General features: G+C 36.8%; 1 protein-coding gene across 1 annotated transcript in view; it reads left to right on the top strand.

The window, feature by feature from the left end:
• Positions 1-12,795, top strand: part of LOC144436440 (putative ferric-chelate reductase 1) — a 276,780-nt gene that overhangs the window by 91,776 nt on the left and 172,209 nt on the right. The window contains exons 7-8 of the mRNA XM_078125238.1: positions 8,154-8,252; positions 8,932-9,106. Of these exons, the coding sequence (XP_077981364.1) occupies positions 8,154-8,252; positions 8,932-9,106 (274 nt within the window). The remainder of the gene's footprint in view (positions 1-8,153; positions 8,253-8,931; positions 9,107-12,795) is intronic.

Here is a 12,795-nt window from a genome sequence, read left to right as displayed (position 1 = left end):
CCGATGTGGTAATGCACGACAAGTGAGTTCAGAGGATCTTAAATCCTCAAAATTCTGCTATTTTTAGTACTTTTTGATTTTCTTTCCTACGGCATTTCTATCGTATACCACAGTAGTATTAAAAAAATTCCATTTTTGGTCAAATTGAGGTGTTTTTTTCGATTCTCTTAATTCATGAACTTATGATGTCGTCGGAAAAGCCACTACATGTGACAATCAGCTGGTATGAAAACAAACTATGTTTGCACATTTGTATTTGTGCATTGATCATGATTTTTAGACTAATTTTCCTGAAATTTCACAAATTTTGGGATTTTTGTCACATTTTAAAGCTGTCTGTCTCTACGTTTTTCAAAATCCATGAACGAAGAATTGTACCGTAGTATGTGAGGATCTGAATGGAATGATATACTGGGTGCTTAGGCACGTAGTAAAGTTCTTGACAGGGATAGGATTTAAATATAGTCCTTGCAGTCATATAAAATCTTCGAAAATGTCATGTCACCATGTATGTCAACCATGGGACAGCAGGTTTGTAAATCTTCTGCTGTTGTGTTCTATACAAAGCATTTAGGGGCAACATCAAAAGTTCAATATAATATATCTAACTTAATTGCTTAAGTTAGGTCCCAGACCCCCCCCCCCCCCCCATCTAACTTAACTGACCTAAAATTGAAAATCGTTTCAGACTCATACTGTATACTTCCACTTTCAAACAACTTACCAATATAATACTGAATTATAAATAAAATAGAAAACCATTTTAACTCAGAAAAATACTTTTATTGAAAACCAACAGAACACAACAACACTGAATTTACACGTCAAGTCACATTGATTACTAATACTGGTATGTCTGGTTTCACATCCTCATTTTTATTTTTTATGATTTTTTTTGTAATATGAAAAAAATATGAATATGTTAATGAGCATTATGACCGACGCCATATTGGAAATCAGTCGACGAGACTTTAAGTAAACTGCCACTTTTCAAAAGACACTATTGACGTCAAACAAGCAATGTAATATGTGCTATAGTCATAATTCTACGCATTGGGCGCCCAAATGACAAGCGTTTGTTAGAAACAGGGTTGTAAACTTCAAATCCAATTCTGCACCCCTTCTACATAATCAGCCAGTCCGCAACATCGTCATTTGCATACTCTATGCAATATTGTGATCATACCGCGCGGGGCTGCTTTGAGTACGAGCGAAGTGAGGCATGTTGAGGTATTTTGTTGAGAATTATAAATATTGCGAAATGTCAAGTACAGGGTTTAAATACAATGGAATGATGAAAAAAATGGCAGAGTCTGCTGACAGGCGCCGGTCACAAGAAACACTGTAAATTAACATATCAGACGATGTATGTATTAATCGCCATCTTTCTTAGTTTCCGTACGGCAACAATCCACCCGTATGCACGAGGGACTAACCCGGAAGCAAGTCGTTGTCAGCCATACGTTACAGTGGTAACATCGTCCGAGAAATCGCTGCGTTCAGAGTGTCATTATTCACAGAATTGTTGTTTTCGAGTGAAAACCCGTCTTGAATTGTATAACTCTAACAAATGAAGACATGTCAAGTTATATTTTGAAAGTTGTATCGCTAGTTTGAGACGATTTTCTCACATTCTTATCGAGGCTTACTTGGACTAGTAGGACCTTACTCCAGTTCATCGGGAAGTTTAGCCAGTCCGATAATTCTTTCTTGTTTAGTTTACAACACTTTTGATCACGCAGATTTTGTTGTTGTGATGAAAAGAAATAAAAAAAACCCGATCACTTCAACCATTTCGTTGTGTTTTCTTTGTGAAAGGTAATCGAACATGAACGAGTGTTACCACTGTAACGTATGGCTGAGAATGACTCTCTTCCGGGTACTTGAGATTGTCGCCGTACGGAAACTAAGATGGCGATTAATACATTTCTTCCCTATATATCTACCACAACTAGTACAAGTTGAATGTTGTTGAGTTTGTAAATTTGTTAGAAAATTGAAATTCAAATTGCCTCAAAATTATTTTAGATCCCTAGTTTATTTCATTCATCATTAAAATTTTCCAGGGTTACAGCTGTAAGACACTGGAATTATTTATAGCCAACCTCAAAATCCTCTTTTTTTCTTTTTCTTGTGTGCATTTCCCAGTCATTTTTTTCTGAGATTTTGTGCAATTTTTCATAACAGTAGATTTTTGTTATAAAATGGTGACTATGGTATAAAAGTACAATACATTACCAACTTTCTTTGTAAAATGTGTTTTATAGTGAGACATCATATGAAACCAGTAACCACTTTATTAGTATTACATCACTAAAACAAAACTGCATAGTGAAGAGCTGAAGAACTGAACCACTTCTACATGTCACCAAAATAAAAAATTAAATTAAAAAAAAAAACAGCGGAGCTATTCTGACCGATAGGTCGCTTGTTATTACAAATTTCGGCAGGTTTATTACACATTTTTTTCTGAAATTTATTACAAACATCGGCAATTTTTATTACAATTGTCGTTCACAGAATTTATTACCAATGTCATCAGTTTATTACAAATATCGGCAATTTATTACAAATGTCGGCAATTTTATTACAAATTTCGGTTTATTACAAATTTCGGCAATTATTACAAATGTCGGTTGTACACCGCTCCTGAGGTTTAATTTGGTTCAAATCGTGAGCAAAATATTTCGCCACCCCTCCTTTCAGACCATCAGAATTTTCATGGCCCCTCTTTGAACCCTGAATTTTTTTCATGCCCCCCCCCCCCCACCTGTCATAAATTCTGACCCCAGCCTAGGTCAGGATATGTTATTTCATGCTGTGAACATTCAAACGAAAGTTGAATGTTGATGCTTTTGGTTTATTTTTGCGATAAAACCATGTAGTTCTTGTTTTCTTCTATCATATATCATTAATATATCGACTCTGCATATAACCCGGAGTGTTATTCCTTTATGTGTTTAGCAACAAAGGATTGGTACTCAGTGCCCCAATGCCTGGCAACAAACCATTCAACAAGGTTTTTAGGGGTGGACTCCACCTGTCACTAACCCCACACTGGGTCCAGTGACAAATGAGTGCTAACTCCCAGGGGAATCAGAGGGTCGCAGCAGGAATTCAATCTATGTCCTCTCGGCTGTCCCATTCCCATAGTAGGTCAGGGAAGGAGGCACATCTCTACATCCATCGAGGGATGTTTTGGAAATTCATGCCTCTGATGATGGTATCAGCAATGTCGAATCCCATTCTGAAATTTCGATTGGAGCTACTGCCTGTCAACAACTGCTGCTCATGCCTACGAAGAGGTAATTTTGTGGATTTACAAACTGATTCTGACTGTAAACAGCAGGCTCCAACCAACCTGCCCAAATTGCAAATGTTTTAGTCGTTTGGTGGAAGTGCCACAAGTTTCCTATTACCCAGCCACATCTCATCCGTGGGCCGAGATTCAGTCTCGTCTCGACAAGTACAAATCTAGAGTGATCTGGCAGGTGTGAACGACAGGGATCCCCTCCCACCAGGTCGATTCCCATGGTTCAAATGTAAGTCAAAGTCTTACCATGTCTGAACATGACTAATGGTATCCCATGTTTGAAAAGGAAGTGAGGTTAGTCGATTACAACTATACCTCCTTCAAATCCTATGTGGTGTCTCGCTCCTTCACAACGGGATTGCAAACACACTTTTGCACTGCATCCAGGTTCACTCCATGGGCAAATTTACAACTCGTGCCAGTTGTAATAGTTCAGTTTTTAACACTCAAGTTGACATACCACACTGTAATGTTAAAAGTTAGCACACTTTCTATAAGGCTCTTGTATACCTTTTCAGAACATTTTGACTAATGTCATAACTTCATAGCCTCCCCAGTAAAAATATATGCTGCATGGCCTTCCTAACAATACAGTTAGTGTTTTCAGTGAAATTTAGGTTTTGATCCAGTTGCAAACCTAGATATTTGAAACACTAAACGATTTCTACAGACAGACCAGACCGTTCAATACAGTCGGTTCAAATGTGACACAAGATTAGTACCCACCTTTTGTGCTCCCACCCTCCTCCCCACAGTCTCCAGCTCTTTAACCTTTGGTTGCTTTTAGGACCAAGGAGTATTGGGCATTGGCTAGTCAGGGTCATGTGACCACTGAGGGATGGACCACAGGGTGCAGAGAGCACAAATTTAATTACTTGGCAATAACAAGGGGAAGTAGAGGGACACCCAAAAGTAAGGTAAAAGGTGGGTATTAGTCTTATACAGAAATTCATTTTGGTAGAAATGACAATTCTTGGCATAGTTTTATGTCAGGAATAGTACAGGTAATCACACTAAACTATGACATGAACTGCACCTCCCCTTTGCAAACATGTTGACGAGCTTCAAGGTACACAAATTCAGCAGATTCACTGGTGCTTTGATCAAGAATTAAAAAAAATATCAGAAGCTTTCAATTATTGCCAATAAGTGCAGTGTACAATTTACTTAGAAAATACTTTAATCATTTGCCAGAAATAAAAAAAAGATAATACAATTCTTTACAGTTGAAATAGTGGCTAGTAACACTTCTTGACTCCAGTGTAGATACAGGGTGGCACTTCTTAGATTGTTTTGAATACCGAACTCAAACTAGTACTCTAAAGATCTGAAATATACAAATTTTTAATAAGCTTACAAGTGATGAGAATCTTATGAAAATATTTGTGCATTAATTTGCTTGAAAAACATTTGTGAAAATGAAATTATCTATAAGCTTATATCACACAAACGCTGTTACTGGTATCACCTGAATCTGTGCATGCAGTCACAGTGGGCTAGTGGCTACTCTTGTGTACAGCAGTGTAACCGGCTATTGTACCACAGCCAAGTGAGTGTACTCATGACTGCACTGCAGTCATGGAATATGAGAGCTGTTGCTTTGACACATCATACTGAAAGAGGCTCTTCAGAAACACGAAATCTCGGCATTATCTATCACATAAATCATAAGAATACTAATAGCAAAAACAAAATGAATAGCGGGCAGTTATGACCAGTCAACAGCATGTTATGCATGCTTGATGGTGCACATTTTATGTGCGATGTGTGGCCCTCTTGAAATTAAGACGGTTTCAACACCAGTATTTGATGTTGCCATACACATTGATTGGGGGGAGTTTACTGGTATTAACCCATATTTTCATGACTGTTAATGTATAAATGTTTAATACATGATGATTTTGAGTGAAATAAACCAGAAAATACATGTACCGTTTATAGACAATTGAATAAAACATTCAAAAAATGTATGTAAATATGTCCAGCAACAAGATCATGCCCATAGCAACAGCCGAATGATCACATATATTGCAAAGATAACAACAGGGATTAATATAAGACAATTGAATAGACATTCAACAAATGTATGTAAATATGCCTAGAAACAAGACCATGCCCATAGCAACAGCCAAAAAATGATCATGTATATTGCAAAGATAATATCAGGAATTCATACACAAGTGAACAAAAACATACACAAATGTATGAAAATATATCTAACAACATGACCATGCCCATAGCAACAGCCAAATGATAGCATATATCGTAAAGATAGCAACATGGTTGGATAGGCAACTGGATAGTCATTCAGCAAATGAATACCTATTGTCAGCATGGACTAGCATATGCATAAACATTTAAAAAAATAAATTGTACAGTTGTGCTACAACACCATTGGCGGTATTTTTTCTTTTCTTCTCAGATGATAGATCATTTGGGGGTAATTGGTATAATTGTGTATTGTCAACTACAAATAAAGTCGACCTTTAACCCCCCCCCCCCCCCATCCAGTGTGTTGTGTTGTTGTGTAGAGTAGATTTAAAATTGTGTCTTTGTTTATTTCCCTCACAAAAGTTGCACCATTTTGGAATTTCAGTTCAAATAATATGCTGTTTTGGCAATCTGTTGTAATGTCCCGCAAACTCCACAATGTACTGCAGCATATGAAATATATATCTCACCACAAGAGGGCAGCAAAATTGAGGTCACATGTTCGATTTGAAGTATCCTGATTGGTTTATTTGATGTCATGTCCTACCCCTCTGTATTATTAGTATAAGCAAGGAATGTGTTTGAATGCAAGAACAGTATAACAGTGTGTCAGCATGAGCACACTAAGCTTCGACTTTGTCATGTATCTTGATAATTATGTTCCATAATCTTGGTAACAGATAAGCATTACAAACAGACTGAATCTATTCGTATACTTATCTTTTTTGAGTCTGTCATATTATAAACTTATTTTTTCTATATATATTTTTTTAAAGACACATAAGTGTACATGTACATATCTATCACGATGTCGTTTATTTATATTTTTTCACAATGTATTTCTGGCTTTATAGAATTAACCAGAATCCAGAATATGTGTAAGCATGTAATAAGCTTTTAACATAATATTATAAAAAATAAAGAAACTTGTTCTTTATTATAATCATTTTCGGATTTCACTAGAATTGTTGCCCATGACCCTGGGCTAATGTTGATCATACGAGGAGGAAGAGAAACATCGTAATGCTGTCTTTTTTGCCATGTATCACCACCATTTCATTTATTTAACTTAGCCAGTCTTTTTTGCCATGTATCACCACCATTTCATTTATTTAACTTAGCCAGTCTTTTTTGCCATGTATCACCACCATTTCATTTATGTAACTTAGCCAGTCTTTTTTGCCATGTATCACCACCATTTCATTTATGTAACTTAGCTTCTCTTTAGTCCCCACCGGACGAAGTCAGGGACGGGAACTTATGGATTGGGTTCCGTCTGTCCATGCGTGCGTGTGTCCGTGCGTGCGTCCGTCCGTCCGTCCGTCCGCAGCCGTTTCTTGGAGATGCCTAGACCGATTTTTTTCAAACTTAGTACTGGGGCAACATACAATGGCATACATATGCACGTCAATTTGTTTCATGATACGATCCAATATGGCCACCTGGCAGCCATTTTGTTTGCAAATTTTCCCTGTCTAAAGCCATAACTCAGACATGCTTGAACAGATCTCATTCAAAGTTGGTATTAGGACAGTGTTTTATGACATACATGTGTATATTCATTGTTGTCATGATACGATCCAATATGGCCGCCTAGCAGCGATTTTGTTTGTGAATTTTCCATGTCCAAAGCCATAACTCAGACATGCTTGAACAGATCTCATTCAAAGTTGGTATTAGGACAGTGTTCTATGACATACATGTGCATATTCATTTACATCGTGATATGATCCAATATGGCCGCCTGGCAGCCATTTTGTTTGTGAATTTTCCATGTCCAAAGCCATAACTCAGACATGCTTGAACAGATCTCATTCAAAGTTGGTATTAGGACAGTGTTTTATGACATACATGTGCATATTCATTGTTGTTGTGATACGATCCAATATGGCTGCCTGGCAGCCATTTTGTTTGCGATTTTTCTATGTCCAAAGCCATAACTCAGACATGCTTGAACAGATCTCATTCAAAGTTGGTATTAGGACAGTGTTCTATGACATACATGTGCATATCCATTTTCATCGTGATACGATCCAATATGCTTGCCTGGCAGCCATTTTGTTTGCGAATTTTCCATGTCCAAAGCCATAACTCAGACATGCTTGAACAGATCTCATTCAAAGTTGGTATTAGGACAGTGTTCTATGACATACATGTGCATATCCATTTTCTTCGTGAAACGATCCCCCATACCCGACCCAGCCTTTATTGTTGTAGGCATGTTCCATGTCCAACAAGCAGACACAACATATCAAGTCTGTTTGATTTAGGTTCACAAGTGTTGTTGCGTGATCAGAGTAGTGATAATTCCTTAAAACCCAATCATAGCGGGGACTATGTCATTCTCAATGACTTGTTTGCCATGTATCACCACCATTTTATTTATGTAACTTAGCCAGTCTTTTTTGTCATGTATCACCACCATTTCATTTAATATGTAACTTAGCTGTCTTTTTTGCCATGTATCACCACCATTTCATTTATGTAACTGAAAGACCAGTAAATTTCATGAGGATCCAATTAAAGAGTTGAAATATTCAAATCGATGACATTATTTGAGCGAGATGATGGTATCAGAGATTGAAGAGGACAGATCTATATTATTGATTGGAAATGTATTTGATTTCAGGGAGACGATGATGTCTGGGGTTGTATAGAAGATGGTGGTGGAACTGTGACCTTGAGTCATTCATTCAATCCTGGCTACAGTAATAGTCAACATGATACAGTAAGTTAAGAAATAGATACAACCTAGATCAAATGTAGTTTTGTTACTATGGTTACCAACATCATTAATTACTGTGAATCTCTTAACATCTATAACTATTGTGAATCTCTTAACATCTATAACTATCGTGAATCTCTTAACATCTATAACTATTGTGAATCTCTTAACATCTATAACTATTGTGAATCTCTTAACATCTATAACTATCGTGAATCTCTTAACATCTATAACTATTGTGAATCTCTTAACATCTATAACTATCGTGAATCGCTTAACATCTATAACTATTGTGAATCTCTTAACATCTATAACTATTGTGAATTGCTTAACATCTATAACTATTGTGAATCTCTTAACATCTATAACTATCGTGAATCTCTTAACATCTATAACTATCGTGAATCTCTTAACATCTATAACTATCGTGAATCTCTTAACATCTATAACTGTCGTGAATCTCTTAACATCTATAACTATTGTGAATCTCTTAACATCTATAACTATCGTGAATCGCTTAACATCTATAACTATTGTGAATCTCTTAACATCTATAACTATCGTGAATCTCTTAACATCTATAACTATCGTGAATCTCTTAACATGCTGTAACACCATTTGTGCTATTTTTTTCATAAACCTTCACAAATATGTCGTTGATGTGAATTGTTTTCTCTGACAGACAGGATCTTCAGACTTCAGTGGATCATATACTGATGGTGTTATACAGTGTCAGTTCAAAAGACAGAAATCTCTAGGTGGTAATAAAAGGAAGAAGAGGGCAGGAGAAAACCATGACCTCAGTAGTCCCTTCTATATACTGGTTGCACGTGGTCCAAAGAACCCTTCAAGTCCACGTATGTTAAATTTAAGTTGTTTTTAGTGTCTTTTTAGCTCTGCTGTCAACAACAGCTGAGTGGAGCTTTAAGGTTATATATAGGTTGATTCTCCATCGTCGTCTGTCGACCTGCCAGCATCCACCAACTTTTTAGCACAACTGAACTTCTTAGGCTGTAGTGCTATAAGCACGGCAAATTGTCTGTCTGTCTGTCTGTCTGTGTGTGTGTGTGTGTGTGTGTGTGTGTGTGTAAACAACTTAAAGTCAAATTGTTGGACCCATTGCAGTGATATTTGGCAGGTATATTATCTTGGGTGCTAGTTGGGGGATTGCTCTAATCAAAATGATCTTTCCAATGGTATGTGATTTGGGTAAAAAAAATGTGATTTTTGGTCAAAAACTTAAACTCAAAAACTACTGAGCAGATTGGGCTGAAATTTGGTTGGAACGTTCTTAAGGGTGTTTATATTAGAGAATTGTTCATGACATGATCATACCATCAGTGATATGCGAATTAGATTTAAAAATGTGTCTTTCTGGTCAAAGATCTTTAATTCCAAAACTACTGAACAGATTGGACTGAAATTAGGTGGGAATGTTCTCAGGGATGTTGAGATTGAGAATCATTGATGACATGATAATACCATCAGTTATATATGTCTGTGTGGTCAAAAATGGTTGATTCCAAATTACCAAGCACATTGAGCGGAAACTTAATGGGAATGCAGGTGAGGTTGTGTAGATAAAGGTGAATTCACAACATGGTGATCCATTGGTGATAAGCAAATAGGGTCTATTTTGAATTGATTTTGAAATCTGATCTTCTATTTTATAACTTGAAAACTACATGGGGAATGGTTCTGGAACTTGGTGGGATGTTTCTGGAGGTGTTATTCTGCAGTTATGTTCAAAAACACTTTAACAAAATAGACCCTAGCAAGCATGACCATACCCATAGCAACAGTAAAATAAGTATATGTTATTTGCCAAATACCGTTCCATATCTTGCTGTGAGAGGTAATTTTTCCTGTAATAACGGAGAGCCGGAGGTGAGCCATTATACCGGAAAATTTACCTCAAGCAGCAAGATGTGGAAGAGTATTTGGCAAATAACATACTTATACATCATGTGTGACTATGAATTCTTTTTTGAGTGTCTGAAAATGCTGTTTCATTTAAAAATAAAAATCACTTCCACGTTATACTGTTGAGCGTAGTATCATGCACCTCTTCTATAACTGCAATGTGGTTGTTTACATGTCAGCCTTAACTTAGAGTGCGTGTTTGCTCAGTTTTATAATGTAATGTTTACTATTTGCATATCACTCAGTGACATATTCAAACTTATAACCTTCAGCTGAAAAATGAGTGCATCCTTGTTTTGTGTACTGTATTCCATTAAATGTACAAAAATATTCGTGATATGCTTTGTTGTTCTAGTTAAGCAGAACTTGCACACTCTGTGGTAGTAATTTTGATATCCTTCATAAATTCAAGAATTTATGTTTATGATCCCTTAACGACTGTGTGTTGACTGTCACTGGACTTTTGCTGTTCTGTGTGGGATTTTTGACTATTTCCCACTTGTTACAATGTATACAACGGTGATATTTTGTTTGGTTGACAACAAATTTGGCATTGGAAATGCTTTCTATAGCTGGATTTCTAGTTGTCTGCTAGGTTTGTTAACAAGGGGACGTGCAGTAATCGCAAAAAGCAAAAATACGGCTGTTGGTGAAAAATACACCTGTATATCTGCAGGGCTCTCGACCAAGCACAATGCGAGATTGGTGACAGGTGATGTATAATGATGCATATTAAAAAGATAATGACAGGGATGGGTAGGTAAGTGAATAATGATTTTAAAAATGTATGCAAATCTCTCTAGCAACAACACCATGTCCATGGCAAAAGCTGAATGATGGTTTATATTGCAAAGATGAAAACTGGGAATGGTAGGCAAGTGACTGAAAATTTCAAAAATGTATGCAATTACGTCAAGCAACAGGACCTTGCCCATAGCAACAGCCTAATGATGAAGTACATTGCCAAGGCAACAATAGGGCTGGTTAGTCAAATGGATAAACATCCAAAATATGAAATTCAATATGTCTAGCAACAAGATCAACCATGCCCCTAACAACAGCCAACCGATGGCATATAATTATAGTAAAGGTAACAACAGGACAGGATAGGCAACCAGATAACAAACAAAAACTACATTTGTGCTACAATGCCATTGGCAGTATTTTACTATTTTCCTCTTCTTCTCTGAAACTGAGTATCAGAATGCGTTGATACTTGGTGTGCATGTCCTTTGGGAGAGGCTATTCAGGTGTGTTTTATATTTCTGTCTGTTTCTGTGTATGTGTATTTGTATGAGTGTGTGTGTCCGTCTGACACAATATCTCAAAAACTACTGCATCAATTCTAATGAAACTTGTTATACATCTATCATATGGTAAGAACTGTTTAGATTTTTGCAAACATTTTAGATTTTTGCAAACATCCAATGAATATTAATTCGTCATTTGCATATATTTAGTTGAAATTTTCTTCGCAGGCTAGGCGATGCTTGTTCTATTCTCCATATTTTGACCACACACATTTGGGTATAAATTATAGATTATTGCACTTGATAAATATGTGAGAGTGTATTTATATCCTGAGATACAGAGCTAGATAAATGATTATGTACAAGCCTTGCAACAAACAGTGGTAGTTTGTTATCAAGAGAAATCAGAAAAGAACACGGTAAAAAGGAGACAGTTCGAAGTCAATATAATACTTCCTAAACTTCTAATCGAAAATCTAAAAAAACACGATTTCTCTTCATTCATCTGCGCATCAGTGTGTGAAATTTGAAAATGATAAGTCCATATTTGACGAAATTGAAATGATGATAAATATTTCACCTGTTCATATCCGGATTTTTTTTTTCAAGCAACCCCATTTGGCCTCTTTTTTTCCGAAATCTTCCAAGCCCCCCCCCCCCCCCCCCAGGATATCAAATGGTCCACTCCTTAGATGTAGACATTGCATGTAAAATATGTGTTAGTAACTCTTTGTTATGATGGCTAACTTCAAAGTAGTATAAGTTGTCAATACATGAACAAGTTGTAGTTGCATGTAAAGTATATCAGAAATGTTTTACATGTATTATATTGCAATGTAGGTTTTGAGCCAGATCTGTTAATGTTTAATTAGGGAAATTTGCATATCAATGAAATAAACTAATTAAGCAATATCTTAAAGGTGATTCAAAATGCTCACATTAACTATCGCTAATTTGCTAGACGACATGTTTGTGAAACGCATTCTGCTTTCAAAACTTTTAAAAAGCATCTGCAAACACCTTAAAATGACATTTTTTTCAGTCAGTATACCCACAGTAAACAAACTGGCTCCCTGTAGTGTAGTGGTTAGAGCACAGGATTAGCAGTCGGGAGGTCACAGGTTCGCATCCCACTGGAAACAGGATTTTTCTGTGACCGACTCCAACCCAGGGTGAGTGTTCTACAGACTCGATGGGTAGGTTGTATCACTCAGTGGTGTCTCACTCACAAGATGAGTGCGAATTTGGGGGGACTCCTGGAGTAATGACTCAAAAAGTCGGGGATGATTACTCACACGTAGCCTGCTGGTGCTATGTTTACCGGGCCTGGGTGACTCTGGGATAGTCTGTGGACTGACTGGGAAGGCCTTGAC

This window comes from Glandiceps talaboti, chromosome 6 (genome assembly GCF_964340395.1).
Source record: "Glandiceps talaboti chromosome 6, keGlaTala1.1, whole genome shotgun sequence".
NCBI lineage: Eukaryota > Metazoa > Hemichordata > Enteropneusta > Spengelidae > Glandiceps > Glandiceps talaboti.
The sequence above is the reverse complement of the archived record's forward strand: the minus strand, read 5'-3'. Positions and strand labels throughout refer to the sequence as shown.